General features: G+C 43.8%; 1 protein-coding gene across 2 annotated transcripts in view; it reads left to right on the top strand.

Moving 5' to 3' along the window:
* Window positions 1–24963, top strand: part of CACNA1D (calcium voltage-gated channel subunit alpha1 D) — a 1282477-nt gene that overhangs the window by 1014064 nt on the left and 243450 nt on the right. For both annotated transcript variants that reach the window (XM_086939145.1, XM_086939146.1), the window contains one exon: window positions 15309–15411. In XM_086939145.1, the coding sequence (XP_086795271.1) occupies window positions 15309–15411 (103 nt within the window). The remainder of the gene's footprint in view (window positions 1–15308; window positions 15412–24963) is intronic.

Below are 24963 nucleotides of genomic sequence, written 5' to 3'. Positions count from 1 at the left end.
CATTTACTCTTGCTTGTGTAGTAACTTTACTACTTTTGGCTATTCACCATTTCCAAGTATAACGTTACTATACAATGTAGACTTCAAGGGGTGGAACCTAATATACAAGTACAAAGTTACTACTAGTGACTTTTCACACATAGACACGTAGGCAGAGATCTCGACCACCGGGATGGCGCTCTCACTATTGTAAAGTATAGGGAAATTATAAAAAGTTGAGCAGAATTATTTTTGTTACATATTAATGTAAATAAATTTGAGATATTTATCTTAAATGTAGAATAAAAAAAAAATGCTATAGTACTGTTACCGTAATGTTGAACTTAATATTTTATTATTTTGGGGTGGAAATTGACCGGGTTGCAAGATGGCCGCTCTCTAGAGAGGCTCCGCCAAACAAACCTGAAATCCTGCCAACATCCACCAAAGAAAGGGCTTGCACACCCACCCTGTTAGTCTCTGCAGTCTCTGCAGCTTGTGTGATCCCAAAAGGAGGTGTTTGGTGCTGTTTGCTGACCTCTCCGGCCCTCTGTGCCAAGGGACGTGCTGAGGCCTACTGGCACTGGGATGCCGCTTGCACCACACAGCAGATTCCTGTATTTTGGGTGTTCCTGTGGCGGGTGGACACATTCCCCGTTTACGGAGATCAGGGGCCTTACTGAGGTTGCTGCTTGCAAGGCAGACTGCACCCTTTGGGGAATCACTCTCCGATGCTCTGGCTGCCGGTCTCCAGACTGGCAACTGCGCGCCATACTGCACTGACCGGTACTCGTTTCCCGGGCAGCTGGCCTGAGGTATGAGGAGGCGTATAGGCATTTGTGCAACATCAGATTGGGGCACTAACTGGCTCCACCTGCCCCGTTACCAACCTGCTTCTGGAGACAGTGGGTGCAGGATTTACTCCAGAGATAGGCAGGACACTCATGAAGCCCTGGCGTGTTCCTGAACATCCTTCTGTTTGCGCCTTGTGTCGCACACCCCTGATATGTGGCTGCATGATCTGCGGTGGGGCCCTTTGGAGAGGCCTTGCTTCCTGAATTGGAGTGAGTGCTTGGCTTCACGGCTGACGCGCTGGGACATTACCGACCCAGACTTAATTTGCTGCACAACGCTGACTTGAGCTACTGCTCGCCTCCCCAGCCACCTGAGCACACAGCAGCCAAGGAGATAACTGCTGATTCCTGGTGCAATATCTGAGTGCTAGGCGACCGTGCCCAGATAGTGGCCCCACTCTGCACCTGGTGAGTGTCACTCAAACTGTACTCAGCCCTACCAAAGGGGGCCTTCTGTTCTTCCTCAGCCCCCTTGATCGACTTTCTTCAGAGCTGGTGTGCCCCACCTCTCCCTTCAGTAGTGGAGTGTGCTCTTCAATGGGGGCTATAGGAAAGCTCATTCTCACGCAGATACTAGTACCGCTCTTGTCCACCTGGAGCTTTTGATATGGCACAACTCACCCACCTTCTCTGGGGCCTGGGCCTGCTCAAGTGCTCCATGCAGGTCATGGTAGGGCTCTTATGTTACAACGGAGCCTGCTTCATTCTGCAGTTCCCCAGACGCTTGTTCACAGATTTCTTGGACTGACTTATTTATTTTGCACATCACCTGCTTCTTTCATCTGACCTGGTTCACAGGGCACATGTTAGCCACTCCTGCCACATATTCCAGACATGTGAAAGAACGATGTCCAACAATTGAAACTCTCTTTTGAGGGTAGGCGCCTCACCAGCCAGATAGACAAGGGACAGCGGTCAGTGGTGTCCCTGGATAGATCTGGGGTGGACAGTCAGCAACACATGGACCTCAAGGAACTCCTGATAGACGTGAAGACAAGTTTGAAGGCCATAGATGCATTCTAGACATCCTCACTAGCGTTGACAAAGTGAGGAAGACAGACCAGATCATCCTGAAAACTGCATCTCAGACAAAGACGACGCAAAGGCAGGCTCTAAAGAACATCTACTGCAGCTGGACAAGGTCCTCGAAATCATCAAGGCGAAAAACTAGGAACACAATGCGTGCTGTCAGTGCAACAACCTACGGATCACTGGCATCCCGGAGTACACAACAATCACCAAAATGGGGAGGAGCCAAGATGGCGATCGGGACGGACGTGTAGGCTCCCGGCTCCGTGAACCTCCGAGCCCCGCACGACTATCCTGCACATCATCCTGGCATCGCGCTACATTCTGTGTTAGGGAAGAAGCGCTGAAACTGATAGCGCGACCCCGAGATCCCTGCCGGCCCCAAAACCGGAGAAATTTGCGATGGCAGTCGGCGGCCCTGAAGACTCTTGAACCGGGACGTAGGCTGCAGAATATGGCCGGGTGAAAAGGCAACAACACTGGAGCGGATTGGATCTATTGGTGTGCAGTGACCATCGATTAGTTTTTTGCCGCGGACGCCCTAATTGACAAGCAACGCGGCGGTGTATCACTCCCCAAACCACTGGCCTGGAGGACGAATTATATGCCTGTGGAGCACATATGGTAGCTGCTCCGACGCTGCATAAGACTCGGCCCGGTTTTCGCGGGCCGCTCCCGAATTTTCGGCTGGCGATGATCGGGGTGAGGATGACCGATGCGGGAGATCTCTCCTTGGGAGTCTGCCTTCATTGTCCTCACGAACCGAACAGCGGTCGCATCGAACTGATCCGCCTCTGACCGACTCCCAGTCCCCATTTGTGATGGAAACGCCAGAGTGTCGCCTGGATGGGACGGAGACTGCCATCCTGGCTACCAAGGTACAGCAAGGGGGGGAGTATGTATAGTCAAGTGGCGCCGCGACATGGGAGAAAAAGACTACGCTGTCCTGCGGTGACATCTTTGCTGCTATTGGTGACTTTCCATCTGCTTGGGAACATAGCTCCTGTGAGCTGGGGAGGAAGCTGGATGGTGTTGCGCTCCTGCTGGGGCACTTACGGTCGGATGGCCCCCTCGTACATAAGGATCTGCCCCAACCTGTTTCCGAAGGGTATGCCGTGACCGCCCCTATTTCCGGAGGGGTACGTGTGATACTGGACTGTGCGGTGAATTATGGACAGCTATCCGTGGGCCTGGACTATTCTGATGGTCCGCCTTTACAGCAGAAGATGGCGGCTTCGTACTCTACACCACTACCAACGCCCCATGCTGGGTCACAGCGACGACTGGCTCCTGTGCCTGCTTCTCCTGTCCTTGTCCTCTCGTCTCCGATGTGGACTACGTGTACTGGGACTGTCTTAAGGAAGATGGCTGTATGTACTGATGACTTTGTTGGTGGCCAGCGACGTCCATCTTGTATGTTCATGTTGCTCTTCGGCCTTGCTTGGACACTTTGTTTCTTTCCACCGGCTGATATGAAAATCAATCGGCAGACATGCCTCAAGGGACTTGAAAGGTCTGGCCAAGGATGAGATGTATCCCTTCAATGTTGGCATCTAGGTGGCTGGCGGGGGTGGGGGGCGCGCGTTATTTTTGATATGTTTATCTGCGCAGTATTTTGATATTTCTCCCCATTACTGATTGACTTGATTGATTGCTGTTGTGGACTATAGGTCTTGGGGATGATTGTTTTTTGCGGGAGAGGGTGGCCGGGAGCCCGTACAGATGGCCCTCCTCCAGTTTTATAAAACATCTTTTTCTTCTCTTTTCTGTGACTAAATTTCGGGTATTCCTCGTGGGCGACAGGCACGCTGCTAGGGGGGGGGGGGGGAGGGGGTAGGCCGTAGCCTCTGCAGGGGTGCAGGGTGGGGGGTTGGGAGGGGGGGGGGTTCTTTCGTTTTGTCCTTTTTCAGTTTCTATGTGCCTTTTTTGTCTCTTCTCCTTTCCTTATCTTTGTCTTCTTATCTTCCTTTCCTTTTTGGGTCAGCATGCCGGTTTGATACTGCGTTTTTGCCATTTTTGCTTTTTGTGCTTTTTGTACTTATTATTACGGTAACTCTACGTTCATGGGGTGGGCGATGACTGGTGCGAAATGTGATTATGTGTTTATTCATCCTGATAAGTATACTCTAGCACCGATACCTCGATTATGACTACTTGGTCTGTTTGATATTTTGTTGCGGGCGTTGCTCACTCCCTGTCCTCGGTTGATTGTACTGCATCTGATCCTTTTTATTTTATAATAGTAAAATTAACCATATTGAATCCTGTAGCTCAATGGTCACGTTAAACTGAAGTACTGTTTTGGAAATGCTGTCGTCTTTCATACTGGGGGGACTGTTGAGTTGCTTTATTGCCGACGGATATGCTAATAATTGCTTTCGAGGCCGGCCAGGTGCTTGCAGGCCCGTATATGTATGCTGTTGATGCACAATAAAGGTTTTCAAAAATTAAAAAAAAAAAAAAAAACAATCACCAAAATGGAGGACCTGGTGTAGGCCATGCTTCGTGAACTGTTTGGGGAGGGTCTGTCTGCAGTCTTCATCAATGAATGTGGCCACCGCTAGCTTGGCCCGCAACCCCTTCCGGGTGTATCGGCCCGCCCTATAATCACACGCCTTTTGAACTACAGGATTAGTGATGTGGTCCTAAGGCTGGCACTTGAGCATGGCTCTATCCACTATGAGGGAAACAGCATTTCCTTCAATCCAGACTTCACCCTGTCGGTGCAGGCCGCCGCCCCAAATTCCTGCCTGCCAAACAGATTCTCCAAAAAGCAGAAATTGCTTATGCGCTATTATACCCAGCCTAGCTCCGGATCACCCTGGAGGGCAAACCACACTTTTTCACAGATGCGAAATCCACCCTGAAATTCACTAAGCACGCCCCCAAGGGTGCTCGCTCATTCAGGGAGTCGCCATACACATCCAAAGAAAACCCACCTAAGATGCCACATATCTCTAACTTCGGTTAACCTTGTGCCCGTCCCTTCCTTTGTGGGTCGCTTTTTTCGCTGTTATCGTTCTAAATGTGCTTATAGGTTGACATGCTACCCTACTTGTACCTTCATTACAGATTCAGATATTCTGTTTGTGTAGGAGAGATTCAAGATTAATTTCTAATGGGTCACACCTTGTGTTTCCTTGTTTTCGGCCACCCAGCTATTCTGGCAGGGTTGCACACCTGGTCACCTTCTTGTCCAAGGAGTGAGGCCCAATCACACACCTAAGCGGAACAGGGAATGTTGAGGTGGGCAGTGGCATAATTCTTTTCAACCAGCTTCATGGGTTGGAGTGGGTGGGGCGATTTTTTTTTCTTTTGATTGTTTTCCTCTATCATGTTTCTCTTTCCTACCCAGGATTCTGCGACTGCACATGGATCTTCCATTTTCCATTTGCACTCTACATGATGTAACACAGGGGCTAACTCAGCCTCTTATTTATCACCCAGTGGCACCATGACCACCACTATGTGCATGAAATGGAATATTTGCGGTCTTAACGACCACAGAAAGACACAGTTAGTCCACGCTTATCTCACTAGACACAAAGCAGACATCTGCTTTTTGCAGGAGATCCATCTAATGGGCCCCCAGTGGTATGGAAAATCATATCACTCACTTTACTCCAACTTCGCTAGAGGCGTCACCATTATGCTACGAAGGGGTCTCCCATGGCATTTGAGCCACTCCCATATTGAGAAAGATGGGCGCTATATCGTATTGGCTGGCTTACTACATGGTCAAACCAAAAAGGGGGGTTGCTGTACTGTTCCTAAAGAAATCAGAGATAGGAAAGTTCTTGCTGGCGTGACCAAGTAGAGGGGAAAGACAGGGGATAATATTAATACCCTGGGGAATCCATTATGTTGGATATATTTGCCTCACACACCCCGAGGAGTGTCATGCTTCATCATCGGCGGTTGCTCCTCGTCGGGGAGGCGGTGCAATCCCCGACGGGCACACCTCAGAGAGGGGCTCTTTGGCGGAGATCTTTTTTCCAACTGCCTGTAGGTGAAGTGGGGGTATGTGGGCAGGGAGGTGTATACCTATGGTAAGGTAGCTAAAATGTAATTAGGGGTACCGGAACGGACTTTATTCTGGGGGTCCCCTAGCTACGGTTAAAAAGTGAAACTAGTCCCCTAGGTGTCAACCAATTATGTTGTGTTACCCTAGAAGATACTAGTGGTGCATGTGGTCAACTACATGGGCAAGCAGTGGTCTTGGCTGCGATATACGGACCAAATACAGATGACCACGAGTTTTGTTTTGGGATCTGGAAGCTGCTCTCCAGCCTCGGTCCCCGAGCCATCATATGAGATGGGGACTTCAATGTAGCTTTATGCGACAGGTTAGCTGATCTGGTACCTCCTGGCGCCCACATCCCAATGCTGCACTAACACTCAACACAATCATCAAAGACAAATGCTTACAGGACATTTGGTGACACACACACATGAATATCGGGGAGGGCATCTGTGTATCAGTGCATCTTAATGCTTTATCCAGAATAGACTATTGGCTAACATCTAGGGACGTCCAGACGTGGACCACCAGAGTGGCCTATTTCCCTCACACTCTCTCTGACCACTCTCCGGTCTTGTTATAATTGCAAATACCCCAAGTGGCGCTACAAGCTTTTGCCTGATTGGCACCGCCAGAATCTCTGCATGCTATGGTGTTTCATGAGATCCGCAGGAACATAATAGACTATTTTATCAACAACGAGGGCTCTTTGCAGTCACCATCAAAACTGTGGGAGGCCTTCAAGGTGGTCATTTCCTGGGCATGCATTGCAAAACAATTGGGAGTCCTGAAAGCTATTCAAGGTCGCCTCACCCGACTCAAGGAGGATGTCTGGGCCTAGGAGATGGAATATTTCCGAAACCAGAATGTTACTTTTCTAGCTCACATTAGTGACACTCAGTCTGAGTACCAAGAGGAAGCCGTTCAGGAAACCTATTACTTACACCGAGATGCTCAGGATCGGTGATTCAGAGAGAGTGATCGCCCGGGTAGGACGCTTGCGGGAAAACCACGCATATCCGCCTACATGGTGCAACTACTGGACGAAGAGTCCAAACCTGTCTCCTCCACACTGGACTTATTAAATGTAATTTCTTTCTGCAATTCTGAACTCGACGCAGTCACCCCAGGCCAATGGCCGGCAGAATTAACGGCTTACTTTGACACCATACAGCTGTTATGGTTCGAGCTGGCTTACTGCACCTATTTTGATTTGCCCATTGTCATGGAGGAAATAGAGGTCATTATGAGCATGTCCAGTACAAAGGGTCTGGGACTCAAAGGCTTAACGGCTACCCTTTACAACGAGTTCGCCCTCCTGCTAGCTCGACATTTGCTGACCACGTTTAAAGGCTCCTTAGAAGTAGTGTTCCTGCTTCCCTCGTTGAGGCAGGTGGTCATAATTACCCTCCTTAAACCAAAAAAAAACAGATGACCATTGCGATTCCTACAGACCTCTCTCATTAATTAACATTAACAACAAGATCTATGCTAAAGTCCTTGCTAACCGCTTGCTGCCACTCCGGCCAATTATATTTCAGCCCGAAGAATTGGATTTTATTCCCAGCCACTGCACAGCACTCAATCTCCACACCGTATTTGCGCTTATGCATCATCTAGACCTCCAGATCTCTGCAAACGCTGTCCTTCTGGACGCCACAAAGGCATTCAACTCCATGGAATGGGCGTACCTCTTTACATTGCTCATGCACCATGGCTTCAACCCTCATTACATCAGGCAGATTCCGCTCATTTTCATCCTTTCCACTGCTCGATTTAGATTGAATGCGCTACTCTGGGAACCCTTCCCGATTCCCCGTGGCACACGACAGGGCTGCGCTGGTGCCGTTCCTTGTTGAGGTAGCAACGGAGCCATTGACGGTGAGGCACAGGCAATGTCACATGAAAATGGGCATCGCCTTTACCACCAGGGGACTGGTGGTCTCGATGTATGCTGATCACATTACCCTTTACGCAAACGACCCCTGGGAGGATCTGCCCCCTTAACCCGCAAAGTTGTGCGCTTTGGTAGATACTCTGCTTTTCAGACAAACTGGTCCAAATCTATTCTATTTCCCTCACGGATGGAACACTACTATTGCACATGGAATACCCTCTCAGGTGAGCAACAGAGCTACTTCTGTACATAGGAATATGGCTCAGCCATGACCCAGAGAAACTGTGGCGTGAAAACTATGTCCGGCCATCGACTGGCTGGAATAAAAGATTCCTGTATGTCCAAACTGCCACTGTCTTTTGCAGGAAGCATCGCAATAGCAAAGATGATTGTCCTCCCCAAATTCCTATACCTGTTCCTTAATATACCCCTCCCACTAATAGTCCAGTTCTTTAAGCTGTTTAAATCTAACTTGGTAACATTGATATGGGTGGGTAAACAACCACGTGTTTCATGGGACCTCCTCACTTTACCACTCGCGCAGAGCGGACTGGGAGCACATGATATGATTCTATACGCACTGTGTGCCCAAGCTCACTTCCTATACTTCTGGCTCCACCCAACTCCATTTCAGCCTCACACAGCCATAGAAATAGACCGCACATTCCGTGGCCCTTGTTAACTGCACTACACATAACGTGTAAAGCACCGAGAGCAGATATCGACTCAGTCGCATGTGTACGCTAGGCATGGGAGGGTTTGCGAAAACGGGCAGAGCAGACATGTCTATATGCTCCATCCATTCCCCTCGCTAACAATACTCAGGTGCTGCCGCTTCAGGACAGGAGTGCCGCATTGCCGGCGGGTAGGCGTGAGATCAAGTTCTTCTCGGATCTGTACCCTGAAGATCAATTCATCCCTTCATTCGAGGCCACACCATCCTCGACTCCCCCCATCAGTGAATCTCTTCTCTTCTACCACCTCAGGACTGCTAGCCACGCAATCCATGACACCTTTCCTTCCCCCCCACGCCCCTCCCAGCACTAGAACTTATACATTTCTCCCCATCTCTGTGCAAATTGATAAAGCGCCTATACATCAGTGTGCAATCCACAGCACCGATCACCTATCTAACTGGGCATGTGAAGAGAACATAGACCCTCCCTTAATGGATAAGCAGTGGGTGCTTTGTTGCGTTCAACAAGAATCTCCCTCCCCAAACTATAAGCTCTGCTTAACACACTTTAAATTTCTATACTGGCTTTATCGCACCCTGTGCTCCAGCTCTTCAAAATGATGCTTGCCCCAACCCTAATTGCCCCCGTTGCGTACAAACACTCACTAGGCACTTAACCCACCACACTCCCTTGATAGGGTGGTTGGGGTACTTCTCTGGCATACCTGCCTCTCATCGCCGACACTGCCATGTTATTACTTTTAACCGAACGCAGAGTGGCCATGTCTTGGGGCCGAACGTCCACCCTTACCTTGCGGGCATGGCTGAGTGACGTAACTTATTGTCAGGAGCAACCATCAAACTACTGGGAGCTAATGCCATTACGCTCCCATCCCAAAGATATATGGAAGCCCTTCTTATCCTTTCTTAGCCAACAAGACTCAAATTCGCTGGAACTGGCTGAAACTGAACAGGGGAACAATCTGACCAGGACGGCAATCAACCATCTGTCCTACTGCCCCAAGTGTACCATTGTGTAGCAGGCTTGTTCAGGTGTCAGTGAGACTGTTGGTATGTCGCTGCCCATATGTCGTTTGCACATTATGCATGATAATAATTTGTAATATGTTGTTCTCATGTGCCACAGAGTTTATGTTCTCGCCTTTGTACCGTATTCTCTCTGACTGTACTTCAAATGGAACAGGATCTTTCTCCACGTAAACCCTAGATTGTATTCTTGTGGCTCACCTCTTTGGGCCTTGCCCCCTAACATCCATTGCCCCACTTTTTCATTTATTTTCCTGCGCCCTCTCCCCCCCCCTTGACTATGGTTTCTGTTGTTGTATTGTTCTTTACTGAAAAATGCCAACTACAACAATATAAAAAATGTATGTATATTTAGTTATTTTAAATGTATCAACATACATTTAAAAAAAACTATTATTGAAAAAATATACCATGACATAAAATGTTTGTATTTATTTATCATGGTGTAAAAGTTAAATGTATTTTTAAATTTAAAAAGTTATTAGAATAGTGTAAAATAAAAAATGTTCATTTGTATATATTTTCTAACATAACACTAAATGTATACATATTTGTTTAAATTCTAAACAAATTAATTTACTTTAACAGTATTTCCTATGGGATTTTTTTTAAAGGTTGTTGCAATATTATTGGTTGACAATGAGTGGTGGTGAACTGACTCCAAGTTTAAGCTGGAGTACATTTGCAACTGTTGTGGGTCATTTTTAGCTATAATAATTATAGCAGTGTAGTTTGTGAAAAGCAATAGCCTTCCTTATATGTGACAGTGTGCATGTCCCCCCTAGTAAGAACAGGTAGTCGTCCCATGGAACTTAATCTTCTCATCTATTGTTTTGAAACGCATCGGGTTTGTCTTTTAGGAAAATTTATGATTTTTTTTTAAAACACATTGTTTTATTTTAAAGCAATCACAGACGAGGTGGCCTGCAGACCCCAGCAGGCCGCCATACCTGTAATGGCCAACATTCCTGATCAGTCAAAAACTATGACCTACCTCATTAATATTCATGAGGTATGTCGGTTTGCTACACACTACTAACTGCTAATTAAAAGTTCAAAGGCTCTTACATTAGGATTTACGATTTCCTAATTCGGTAAAATCGCAATTTGGAAATCAGAATTTCTAATTTGTATACATCTAGCCTATTTTCTGTTAAACACAGTGGAATTAAACACATTTTTCCTGTTGCATGCATGCACTACTAAGTTTAACCTCTCACTTTATAGCTTCAAGCCTGACAAAGGATAGCAGAATGCCAAAACCATGGCTGGACACGATTTAGCTTGTCTTTCTTATTCCATCACATTTTTTATTTTATTTTCATCAACTACCCTGCATTTAGAATACATTCGGTCCACCAATTGTTGTCAGAAATAAAATACTGTTTTATTTGCTCTAAATATATTGCATGAATAATATTTGCATAATTATTGTCCATGCGTCTTCCACTTGACAGCAATGTATGTCTTTTCTTGTGTAAGAGACCACAGTGGCCACAGTGGCATGCTTCAAACCATTTCCTAACAGCCAAATCCAGTAGATTAGCCGTATATAGGAGCTATATCATGTTGAGCTACTGTGTCATCTATGATGTGCCACAATAATCGGTTCTCTTATCAGAACTATTTGACATCTGCGTGTCTTCTAGGCGACATCCTGAAAGTCCAGAACACCGTCCATTATTTGTACATGGTGAGACTAACATCTGCCTATCAAGGGTACTGCTGACTACTTGAAATATGTCCAGGATTGCATGCAGTGCTTCTGGCTCCTCAGCAGTAGTCCTAAGACTGAAATTCTTATTCTCGGCCTCTTGGCCTTTTATTTTTAGCATTCACCTAGACAAAAAAGGGGGCTTGCTCTATACCAGTAGAAAAATCTTGCAACCAGTGGTTGTTTTTCAGGATTGACCTTTAAGGTTCTCCATAAACAAACACAACGTGAAATGCCTTCTACCAGTTTCACTATCTTTGTGGCGTCCCCCTGCCACTTCTCCTAAATAAACCACACTACTGCTCACCATGGTTCTGCCACCTATCAATTACTGTAAAACCGACTGCATAGATCTGCTAAAAAAATTCTCTATGAACTCCAATGTGTGTAGAAGAATGCACCCCAACTAATATTCTCTTCGAGAGGCTACAGCCATATTGCGCCAGCTCTGTAAGCTCTAAATTGACTTCCAAAGCACAAGTGATCGCACACTTTACAAATCTTCCATTAAATACATAAATAAATAAATTCAAGACCTTTTTATTTAATGTTAAGGCTTTGTGTGATCATTCTGATGGGTATATCACAATGCTTACAGCCACCAAAGGGCTCAGGATCAGCCCCCAAAATGTGCTTGAAAAAAACAAAGATAATTCATCAGAATATGACGGTATGCTCGGCGATCAGCAGTTTTGCATACCCTACTGGCATATATTAGATTTGGAATGGATCGCTTTAAATTCCAGTGCAGTCACTTCTTCATACAAATTTTAACACCTGGGTTCAATATACTTTCCCCACCCTCTGTAAGGCATCTGGCTGGTAGTCCATTGTGCAGAACTCTAAAGTCAGTCTTGCTGTCCCCTCATGGGCACTACTAAGAATCTAGTGACCCTCTACTACTGATGCTTTTGCATGGAATGAGATTTTAATATCAATTTATGATCAATTTAATAACTTATCTCATTCGTCAATTTTGGATCGGTTTTTATCTGTCATTGAGTAAAAGACAAACCCCGCATAGGTTAGATAAACCCCATTAACTGACGCAACTCTGAAGAACCACTTACAACGGGTGACGTTTTGAAAGTTTATATAAAAGTCAAGATTAAATGCGTATACAATCCTCTCAGGATAAATCTCAAAAAGTATACAAAAGAATACAAAAATCAATTCCAAATCTCCAGATTAAAGCATCAATACAATGTGGTCCTGTTGCGTCATCTACAGAAAGAGAAAATAGTCAAGTTAAATCTGTCCCTACTCTATACTAGGTGACATCCCTACTTCGCAAGTTCCTAACCTAAAAAGGTGTCAGCAGTTTGACTCCCAAAGAAGTTCAAACTCTCTTAGCCTCTAAAGGTAACTTAAGTTTAAGAAGCAGTACCCTCTCTGCCTACCCATCCGCTCTCTAAGGGTCCTCGGCCTACTGCTCTCTTGCGCTCTGATCTCTCTCAGCGCATCTGCTCAAGTCATCTACCCTTCGCCCTTCGCTCTGAGCTGTTCCCTCTAATCGCCTTCGCCTTCGCTCTGAGCAATTAGCTTCGCCTTCGCTGTTCCCCTTCGTTAATCGCTTTCTTCTCCGAGCTCTCTATGATGGCCTCTGCTCGGAGCTGTTCGCTATCTTATCCCCGGGGTGCTGTCCCTAAAATACACAATCACAGTGTGGGTGGAACGCCCCTTCGACGCCCACCACGGACTTTCCCCGTGAGGTCATCTTCTAGCTTTTTCCTTGCTTCGTCTCTTCGCGTGGTCCGTTAAGTTGACCTTTCTTCTTTAGACGCCATCTTCATCTTCTCATCGATGACTTCATTGACACTTTCAGATCATAAGTTTATAACCTTAGCAGAACTTTAATCTTTATGGCTATGTATATAACCTTTCTTGGTCCTGTGAATGGTCATTTCAAAACAAGACTCAAATTCCAAGTGTCTCCTCTCACGTTTAGGCAATAAACTTCGTCCGACATTGTCACCTTAAATCTAACAAGAACTAGACTCCTTGGCTCTCACGTTCACATTAAGGCTATTCACGACTCCTGTGAGCCCACTAAATTACATACAGCGGACTACCCTCCTGTGAACCCTTGGTCAGTCAGGTTAAAATCACAAATGACCTAAACCCTTCTAACATTCTTACAAGAAGCCTTCTACACAGTATAACCTTTAACACACATTTATATACCATCGCATTTAGCAAATCCTTTACGTATAAGTGAATACATTGTACATAGAATATAAACTACATAGAGTATAACTTTTATATTCTCATTGGTTACATCGCCGTGTATGCTCTCTGCCCATTTCTCCACGTTACATTTCACGCCGTTTCTCCATTTAAAGTTACACACGTACATGAATTCTACTTTGCACGTTCTACATTTCGTAAGCGTTTTTACACATTTCTACATTAGCCCACTACGTATACGGACCTTCTAAATCTAATACATGTTCTAAAGTGAATACAGTTACATTTCCTATATTACTTTTGATTATATCGGTTAGCTTTTATGCTATAAGTGTCAACTTCATGTTACGATATACATTTCATTCCTACGTTATACGATGTGCTTGTAAATATGACTCGCATATATGTTTTATTCAAATTGCGCTCTCTCACTTTCACACCAACTCAATCCCTACATGGCAATTAAACTGGCATATAGTCATTGCTCGAGGTAACAAGATGCTTTACAGTCTAGTACAAGCAGCTGTAATTCCTTCCTATGTATACAACTCTGTGGAAATGAAAAAGGGCAAACACAAAGAGATGATGGACGGAGCGCTGACATTTTTCAGACACACACCTCCATTCACAGATATGGGTTGAATCCATCATCGTTCTTTAGCTCACTTCACCATCCCAGTTCAGACACAGCTATATGCAAATCCGTCTTGACCCTGTGCCAAATGGGAACAGTCCTGCCTGAACTGCAAAGTCGTGTCTTCCCTGGACCAGAAACAAGCATCCTGGGACCGGTTTCGGGGTAACACCTCTCATCAGCCAGGCTAGCTTGAATCCAGTGGCAAAGTGAGCAAGTGACCCTCTAATACTGATGCTTTTACACCAACTCAATCTATACACGGCAATTAAACCGGCAAATAGCCATTGCTCAAAGTAACAAGATGGTTTCAAGTCTAGTACAAGCAGCTGTAATCCCTTCCTCTGTATAGACCTCTGTGTGAATTAAAAAGGGCACACAAAGGTTACAAACCCCCCCAAATACAATAACAAAAAAATAGATGGGTAGTAGTGTTAACAGCCTCTCCTTCCTGCTTCCCAGGTGTATTTGACCTCATCACATTATGTTGTAGGTCCTCCTCCATGTTTAGACCACAATGACCCCTACTTAGAAAAAAGTCATCTTCTCTCCAGGTGCATCATTTTAGTTCTGTAAAAAGCATTAATAGTCTTGGTTGTGTGTTATGGGGTTTGCATTTCCTTAACTATTCTGGTTGAGGCTCTGAACTCTACATACAAATTCTAGAAGGAACAGTGCAGATAACCGTATTAGTCAATTTTCAACACTGATCGCTATTCACACTTTATGTCTGCTGTTCATACTATTAAAAGAGAATCAGGATTTAGTTTATAATAAAATGTATTACTATTATTTGGACTCGTGATAAGACACTCCTTTGTTAATTAGAGTATTCCCTAACATGGAGATATCTATGCAATATAAGAAGAGTATTCAATAATCTCTGAAACAAAATAAAGTGTTATTTCAATGGAACTATTTTGGGGAAATAAAATAAAGATATCTGGAAAGAACGCAAAATACTAATCTTGAGTAACAAATAAGTAATAATGTCTCGCGGAAACATATTATATTGTCTAGTTGCAGGTGTAGCACTATGTAGCAGCCGTATATATTATTTTGTCAAAAGGTGTTGATTAAAGACATGTTGCTTGGCATACACTTTTATTTAAAATGTCACCTCTTCTCAAATACACCAATATACACGAATATTAATTATTCCCTTAAAAATTCGTAGTTCCTTTGCATGTTATGAGTATTTCTAAACAGTGTATAACCTAGACTTAAACAAATATTACTAAGTTGATAGAAATGTGTTTTCTCTTTTCAGAGGTTGGTAGCCATGAACATGCCTTTAAACAGTGATGGAACAGTAATGTTTAATGCTACTTTATTTGCTCTCGTGAGAACAGCTCTGAAAATAAAAACCGAAGGTATGTGTACTGTACATATTAAGCATCTTTTTTTCTCTATTGCCATGACCACACTCATGTGATTTTGATTCTTTTTGTACATCTGTATGTGTTCTTTTTTTTATTATTAATTGAAACCCTGTTAACACCTACTCCAGCGTTTTTGACTGGTGCAAATGGTGTAACCCACTAAGGACGTCGTTCTGGGTCAGAATGTCCTAATTTGTCCACTGGCAGTGGAAGCCTCCTGTTCCCAGCCTCTGCCTGTCTCAAGGAATGACAGCGAGCTTGCATTGCTCATGTTTCCTCTGGGCCCGATTCACAGAACTAATTTAAGAAAAAATCCTAATCTTACTACATTTGGTATTCACAGAAGTTAGGATTTTGTCTTAAGTTTGTCTTAAGACAGACTTAAGACAGATTTAAGTTAGTATTTTGTCTTAAGTCTGTCTTAAGACAAACTTAAGAAAAAATCCTAAATTCTGTGAATACCAAAAGTAGTACGTTTAGGATTTTGTCTTAAGTTAGCTCTGTCAATCGGGCCCTCTGTCATTTAGGTCCCGCGGAACCTGAGATTGGAGAGAGTAGGAGGAAACCGCTTCTGTCTCTCTGGCAGTGAAGTGGAAAAACCACAATACTTAGACATAGAAGAGGAAAATGCATATATCGACGCAGGAGTAAGAAAGAGTTGGAAGCCTCTTATATTAATGATTTTATAAGCACAGTAAGTTTAAATTCCTTGCTCGGGATATGGAGCAAGGAAGGTACAAAGTTTACACAGGATGTCATTAAGGATTGCATTGCACTCCACCATCGGAACAAAATCCCATGGCTGATGTATATTAAAAATCTTTTAAATGAATGCTCCGCAAATATTGATTTTAACAACCCCTCCCAAATACTTGAGTATGACAATAAAAAATGGAAGATTAGTTTAATGGAATCACGGAATTGGTTAAGGGACGTTGAAGCAAACATGAAACCAATGACAAAGGCATACCTGGATAGGACTTTTGGGAAGGGGGATACAATATTATTTATTACAGGTCACAAACACAAATCATAGAGTTTACCTTACTAGACTAAGAATGGGATTAGCCCATTTTGTAATAGCTTTTCCACCGATGGGCAAGTGGAACCATAATCTTCCGAAGTGCCCATGTGATGGAAAATCCGACCTGACATTTTATATTATTTGTGGTTTTTATAGAGATATCAGGAAGAATCTCTGACGTCCATTAATTTTAAAGGAGAGACTGTTTACATATAAAACTGCCTTTGAGTATATCGGTGGCCTGGTAAACATTAGAGTCTGCAATGCAATGGTGGTTTACATCCAGAAGAAAATGGATCACACACTGATAAATGATGCCCATGGTTGTAGATCATGTTCTTAAATTACATCTCCTGTACAGGGCACTTTGGGCCCCATGCATCAAACCAAAATCCGGTCGCAAAGGGGCAGATTCACAGAATCTGCCCCTTTGCGACTGGTATTTTTGGATTTGAGATGCATCATCCCAAATTCGAAAATTGCAACTTAAGGAATCGCTAAAATTGTGATTACTTAAATTGCGATTGCATTTAAGGAATCGCAAATTGCGATTCCTTATATGCAATGCATTAAGCAAAAAATGATTACAATTTCACTATTGGGAATCGCAAATTACCATCAAACTAAAGTGGATGGTAATTTACGATTGCTTTGAAAAATAAACTAAAGTGCATTTTTCAAAGTCACATTTTACACACACACATGTGCGCAACATGTGGAAAAATGGGAATTTCAGGGGTGCAAAGGGGTATCCTTTTGGAACCGGTGCACCCTTGAAATTGCATGCGCAATTTTAGAGTACCTATGGAGTACTCGCAAATTGCGCATGCAATTCACATTGATTCCTATGGGCCTCTATGTTCATAGGAATGAATGGAATCAATTCCTCGATCGCGACTCGCAATTTGCAAGTCGCAATTAAGAAATTTTAAGAAATCACATTTTTTTTGGCGATTCCTACATGCATCGCATTTTGCGATTTCCAAATAGTCAATCGGTAAAATTTGCTATTTAGAAATCGCAAAATGCGCGCTTGATGCATGTGCCCCTTTATGTATTATGCTTCTTTCAGATATATTGATGACATTTTAAACCTAATGAACTTTATTCCTATAACTGGTGAATAGTGAAGTCACTAGAGTTATTGCCTTGCTTTTAATTGGATATCCTTCACATAGCACTTTATGTATATGGTCATTTGGGTTTCGCTGTTGGGATTTCTTTTTATCTTTCTCCCTTTTTAAATGCATGTTATTGTATATCTTTATGATGTGAAGCTGTATATAATTTTTAGGATACTTTTCTGGTTGTGTCTTTTAAACCGAATAAAGCTTATTTGACCTGACCTTGACACCTCTTTCCTCCACTTCCAGCTCCCACTGTAACTGCAAAACTCAGTGAGTGGTGGGATGAGGGAGAAGTCTCCCTTCATCAAGGCTCTACAAAACTATTGGGTTGTCCTTCAATACATTTTGTGACAGTCCTAGGCTACTTTCAAATCACATTGAACAACGCATAATTCTAAGCTATGTTTATTCAAATGCATCCCTGCAGAGAAACATCTTATTGTTTTACACTTCTTTGCTTCGGAACTATCGCTCAGTGGATTTTCGAAAAGAAACCAATTGCATTAAGTTTTGAAAGGCATTAAAATGGGTTCTGTTCCACTAATAGGACTTTCACCCTTTGTTCTCTAGGTAGAGACAACTTAGCCCATGTTATACCTTCTTATCTATTTACTTTAATCACTTACCACTGACTCACTCAACAATGCAAATTTTGTAATTAATTTTACTTAGAAATTGACGTACATCATTTATAACTCGAGTCTCAGGGGTTAAACCACTCCAGTAATGTGTGTTACTTGTATGATTCCTTTTTAGAAAGAACTTAAATGATTCAATTGCTTTACTAGATGAATTGTTTTAAAATCTACACTCTTCAGGGGTTCCCTCAGAGGTTTGATATGAGGTGCTCAAGCAGACTACCGCCCGGGTTCACCTTGTGGGGCCTTAAGTATGTGAGATCATGGATTCAGCTATGATGAATCTGTGATTGGGGACAAGGACGTGTTAGTGTCTGTGTTTGCCCACACTAACACTTCCTATCTCCATCAGTGTAAATGCTTTTTCATTCCTGTGTTTTTGGTGGCTAAATCAGACTGTTCACGAATACAGAGAGCGCTGACCCCAATAGTGTACTGTGTGTAAAAACCATACAAGGACACCCCTGTCTGCCCACGAGAAGCAGGGTAAATGTAATATAACCAAACACTTGTCCCGTGGCACTCATTTGTCAATACCTCACATTAACTTCTGAGGTATGTGATTTGAATTAATTTCTTAAATAGTACTCCATATTATCAAGACAATGTACAGGACACATATTTTTGTATACAAATTGCATTTGTTGTATAGCAACAGTATACAATTCATATATCACAAATGACGTGGACGACACAGTCCTCAGACAATGAATGGAAATACATATACCAGCATAAAGCAACACACCGAACTAATGCTAAGGTTGCACCAAGATTCCTATCTGGGGTGCGGGTGATGATCAACATGCCACTCTTGACCAGATACTGGGCAAATAAAATCTGCTGGATCTCTGCTTGTACATTGTACAGTAGCCTGATGTACCTCATTGTCATAATCACATCTCCATACATTGATATCTCAAAGAATATGTTAAATCAAGTGTCGCTACTGAAAAGCGTATCTGTTGTAGCATTTGTGTTTGCAATATGCGTCCCTGCTGAATTCAGCTTATATATGTGTCTACCCTCTAAAGATCTATGTGATGCATACATGTATTCAATTACAGACTCTCATCATCCTCAAATCATATCCAAGTTTGTGTATAATGGTCACATATTACTTGAAAGTAAATCCTAATGACATTTCTATACCAAGATATCTTAAACCAATATGTTAATGTTAATGTTAATGTTAATGTTAACTGGTATTTATATGGTGCCTAATCACCGGAAGGTCTCTTAGCGCTTGAAGGAGAGTGGCCAAAAGCTACTAAACGGTGTCATAGACAGTGCATGGATATAGATCTAGACCGTATTCACAGCCTCTCTGAACAGAAATGTTTTCAGCTGCTTCCTGAACAAGAGGAGATGTTCAGGTAGCTGGTTCCATAGCTTTGGAACCAGGAAGGAGAAGGCTCTGCCACCTTTTGATGTGATGTTGTACTATGGGAGAGAAAGGCGACAGGCCTTGGAAGACCGCAACGTACAGCATGGGACATAGGTATCGAGGCGTTCTTTAATGTCGGTAGGGGCTTGGCCATAGATTGCTTTGTGGGCAATACAAAGGCCCTTGAATTTTGCTCTCTGCATAAAGGGGAGCCAGTGCAACTTACACAACAGCAGTGTGACGTGAGACCTTTTTGGGAGCCTGAAAATCAGCCTAGCTGCATCCTTCAGTACCACCTGTAATCTATTAATAAGTTTCTGCGGAAGGCCGATATATAAGGCATTACCATAATCCAACCTCGAGATAATGGTGGCTGACACTATCATCTGTAGTAAGGTGGTAGAAAGAAGGGGGACACGTTTCCGTAACTGCAGCATCAGGCCTGTGCAGGTACCAACCACTGAAGTGACCTGGTTGGCCATGGAGAGCTCGGAGTCAACTTTTATACTGAGGCTTTTTATGACCCGCACAGGTAGGGGGGTGGCACCTAACTCTTGGGGCCAAAATTGGTCATTCCAGGGGTTGCTTTTGGTGGGGATGACCAGAACCTCTATCTTATCCGGGTTGATTTTCAGTGAATTTACCGTCATCCAATTCACTGTAAATCTGAGAATATTTTGTGCCAGATCCTGGGCATGAGAGGAGTTGTCTACATGAAGGATGAGTTGGGTATCATCCTCGTAGTTAAAGACTCTACAATCCAGATTGGCTAAGGCCGCTACCAAAGGCTGCAGATAAATGTTAAAAAGAAGTGAGGACAGGGCGGAGCCTTGAGGAATGCCGCAACTAAGAGTGCCTTTTTCCGATACCAGTTTGCCCAACTGGATTCTCTGTGACCGACCTAGTAAGAAGGATTCGAGCGACCGGTGTGCCAGCCCGCAGATGCCCAAAGCAGTAAGTCTGACCAGCAGTTGAGCATGGCTGACAGTAACAAACGCCGCTGATAGATCTAATAAAATCAGGGCGCTAGGTTTTTTACTGTCAGCCATAACTCTGAGCTCGTCAAGTACTGACAGCATCAACAGCTCAGTACTGTGATGGGCTCTGAAGTCTGCCTGGCGCCCCTGTAGTAGCTGGTGTTACTCCAGGAAAGATGAAAGTGTTTTAAAAACATGCTGTTCCAAAAGGATGGACCTGAGTAGGGTGTCCACTAAATTTATTAGCTCAATTTTTTTCCAGCTTCGTACCCTTTTCCATTCTTGGGGTGGTTTAGGCAGTTGGCTGTCCATCAGGACCCAACAGCTAATTAACGAGTGGTCTGACCTAGCAGAAGGGCTGATGTTCATTAGACTAGCCCTTGGTTGTGAGGTCCAAATAAGGTCTAGAATGTGACCCTTGATGTGGGTAGGGCCATCGACCAGTTGATGGAGCCCCATCGAGCTCAATAATGTCTCAAATTGATAGGCCAGGGGCTCTTTTGGAATTTTGTCCCAGTGATAATTGAAGCCCCCAACCACAAGCAGTCATTGATACCATGTGCAGAGGTCAGAAATAATCTCTGAAAGGAGATCGTTGAAGCCAAGGGTTGACCGCGGAGGGCAATAAACTACCAGAAGCAGAAGGCAGGAGTTTTGGAATTAGATTTTGACCCCAAGGATGTCTATCCACCATTTTGGTAACTGTAAACTGCTTCTTAAAGAAGATGGCCACACCCCCTCCTCTTGTTTTATCTACTCGTTTATGCCACAGGGCAACAAAGTCTCCTGGTAGGGCTGCGATAATGTCTGGGAATGAAGTGTCACCTAGCCAGGTTTCTGTAAGTGCCATAAAGTCTATATCCCCATCCTCTAGGAGTGAGAAGACTTCAAGGTGGTGTTTTTGTAGGGATTGTGTGTTAAGAGTTGCTACCTTCAAACCATGGCTGGCTTTGGAGCAGTGTTTTTGTGAGGTACTGGGGGTGAAATCGTATGTTTGTCCCCGCCATTTATCCTCAGTAATTTTTCCTCACTTAGCTTAGCTACAGTATTGCTGCTTAGAGTACAGTTACCTGAGGCTAAGGACTGTAGATCTTTTGCAGAGTACGTCAGCAATTGGCATAGGGTCCTGGCCCCTGGGCCCGGTCGAGCGCAGACAGGCGTGTCTGCTGCGCTTCTGCTCCAGCGTGTCAATTTAAGTGCTCCCCTTCCGCCCCCCAGCCAATCAGCTCTGCGTAGCAGCAGCTGTTCTCTCTTTAGACACTAGACCGCGTTTTTAGCCAAGCGGAAATGCGGAAGGTTTGGGGGGGTGCGGCAGCAAAGGAAAGTGCGGCAGGGACCGGTCAGTTTCAATGTTTAAAGGAGCGAGCCAATTTCGGTTTTTTAAAAAAGGCATGTGCAAAGAGCGAGTCAATTTCAATTTTAAAAAAGCATGTGCAAATTTATTCACACAGTATTTTAGCAGCAAGAGTTATATTTAGACCCAATTAAAACGATTAAGAGGCAGTAAATTCTGTAGCAGACAACATACACACAGCATGAAGGGTAGCAAGCTTTGCACTTCTCTCTGGCTTCAAAGCGACATATATGTGGTAGCATTTGTGTTTATCATGTATCTCCAAGCTACATTTGGGTTACATATATGTCTCCACTCTATGCATATATGTGATATGTACATATATTTTAATTTCAACCTCATGTTAGTTGGATGCAACTTTGTTCCAGTGGCAGAATGAGCAAGGTTTCTGGTGTATGGACCCTCATTCAGCCCCATATGTATGGGGTTGCTCTTCAGAACTCTCCATGCCCCAAATATTAGACTCCCCTGAAGTTCTTTCTTGTCTAAATGCATCTAAATCATCAGTGTTTGCAATTGCTGCAAGGGGTTTGAGCCCATGGGTCTTTGGGCTCCTTCTCTGCTTTATTAGCCTTCTACTGAGGCCTCTGCTATTTTGTGACTGCCACCTGTGGCCTGCATGTTTCTGTCTACACAGCTTCACCCCAAATTGGATGTGGCATAAGTGCATCTAAGCTGTGTGTAAGCCTGGGTCCTGATGTGATTTCGCATCTCATTTCAAGGTGCCTCCACAGCTTCTACTGTCGTAATGGATGTGCTCAGAATGACAGTAATAGCCATCACTGCTTAGCCCTACAGCTCATCTAATAAGAGCACCCTGTTGGTTGTCAGTTCTTTGAATACAGTACAACATAGAGCATTGTTCTTTGACACTTTAAACCAGAGTACCATGTGGAAAACTGTGTACAGAAGCCTCCATATCAGTTATAAAACCCATTCCTGGCATTAATACAGGGAGCTGCTGTAGGGTGCTTGTGACTTCAGTTGCTAGGTTTTCACACACTCCTGTGATTTCTGCAACCATTTTAAAAGCCAGCCAAGCCCAGATGTTTTTAGTTAATGTTCAGCCACTGCCAGTCAGCAGGATTCACTAGAAGATTCTCAAGCGGGGACAATAACATATATTGGTGGGTACCAGTAAAAACTTCAGGCCCACTGATCCAAATGATTGAAAGACGTATTTCAGGCACAAGCAACAATGAAAGATTGATGATAGCCTGTTATCAGTAATTGCAGTCATGTGGTGGCAGTGCAATATATTTCAATTAACTGCCTGCTATGTAGCACTTAGCTAAGTTAGTGGAAGGTCAGAGATTTCCACAACTGAGAAAATGGATTCATGCGATTCACTGCACAGTTTACTAACAGCTTTAGAGGTCTAAGGAAATAGGGCCAGATGTAGGTAGCCAAATGCCGGTCGGTAACGGCCGATTTCGGCCGTTACCGACCGGTATTTGGCTTTTGAGATGTAGGTGGGTCAGAATTTACAGAATCAGTATATTTACCGATTCGGTAAATTTACCACTTCGGTATTTTACCGAATCGGTAAATATACCGATTCTGTAAATCCATATGTAGGTGGCACAGTTTGCAGTGCCACAGGTCCTTAGGATTTCTTATTTTACCACCCAATCCTATTGGGTGGTAAAATACCGAATTCCAGTGTACATGCACATCTGTGCATGTACACCTATGCCATGTGACACACAGACATGCCCTTAGGGCATGTATGTGTGCCACATGGCACAAAAGCCTGCATTTGGGTTGCTACAGGGTGTCAAAGTGACACCCCGTTCCCCCTGCCAGCATTCGGTATTTACCGATTCTGTAAATACCGGTTCTGTATTTCACTTGATTCCTGTGGGCTTCAAGGCCCATAGGAATCAATGGGAAATACAGATTCGGTATTTACAGAATCGGTAAATACCGACTCTTACAGAATCTGTAATTTTTTACCCACATCTGCCCCCTTTCAATTTACCGACTCTTAAATACCGATTCGGTATGAGTTGGTATTTAAGAGTCGGTAAATCCGAATTACCTACATCTGGCCCATGGTGTTTAACATTTGGAAATGGGGCATAACTAGAAGAAAACTGGGAGGTTCTCCACTTGTGATTTTATTACTGGAGTGCCTGCAAGCCCCCGGACCATAAACGGTAAGCACAAATTTACTTACTTTTTTTTTAAAGCATTTGTTTGCTCCAAAGTGCAATATTACTTACCGCAGAACTTTTTGACAAGAGGAAGCACTCCTTAGTAAAGGTGTGATAGTTGACCTTCAACTCTGCCTTAGTTCTTTTGCTGCAGATCCGTTTATTATCATTATAAACAATCAGTCATTCTTGAATGTTTTGTTTTCGAAATCAGTCCTGTGCAAGAAATGTCTGCCTTCATCACTGCAGTTTAACACTTCAATTAGGTACCATGGTTATCCAGTCATTTACAAAATAACATAATCCAGTGGGTTTCATCACTAAAACCAGGTGTGTGTTCTCCTGTTTAATTAATACTGTGATACAATCTTCCCCCTTCTCAAACCCCCTTTTTGGAGGGGATGCTGTAGAAAGCCTCAGTCAACTGGCATCTGGCCCATGCTAGGCAAAAGGAAATAAACACTACCAGCTAAAATCATGCATTAACATACTCTTCAGCTACTACGTCCAAAGCTTCTCACTCTGGTCCTAGTATGGCACTTAGAGATGCTAAGCTGCTTGGCATAATTGACACCTTTATGCATTCTCCGATAATGAAGGCCTTTTTAAGGAACTCGGTGCACACTTTGCTCAACTACAACTCTTTACTATTGGCCAACTTTTGCTGAACCTGAGCAGACACAATCTGGAACTTGTTGGTCTTCACGTCAGTGTCCCTCTCCCAATTCCATCTGAGCGGCAGACTCACAGACGGAAAATAGGCTGCCCTGCATTGGCACTTCTGCTTGTTTCAATGTAGAAAACAGATACTAGAGGCTTGGCTCTGGGAACATCAGTAGGAATGCTTCTCTTGCCAGCTTTGCAGGCTTAGAACAGTGACTAT

This window comes from Lissotriton vulgaris, chromosome 9, assembly GCF_964263255.1.
Source record: "Lissotriton vulgaris chromosome 9, aLisVul1.2, whole genome shotgun sequence".
In the NCBI taxonomy this organism is placed as follows: domain Eukaryota; kingdom Metazoa; phylum Chordata; class Amphibia; order Caudata; family Salamandridae; genus Lissotriton; species Lissotriton vulgaris.
The sequence above is the reverse complement of the archived record's forward strand: the minus strand, read 5'-3'. Positions and strand labels throughout refer to the sequence as shown.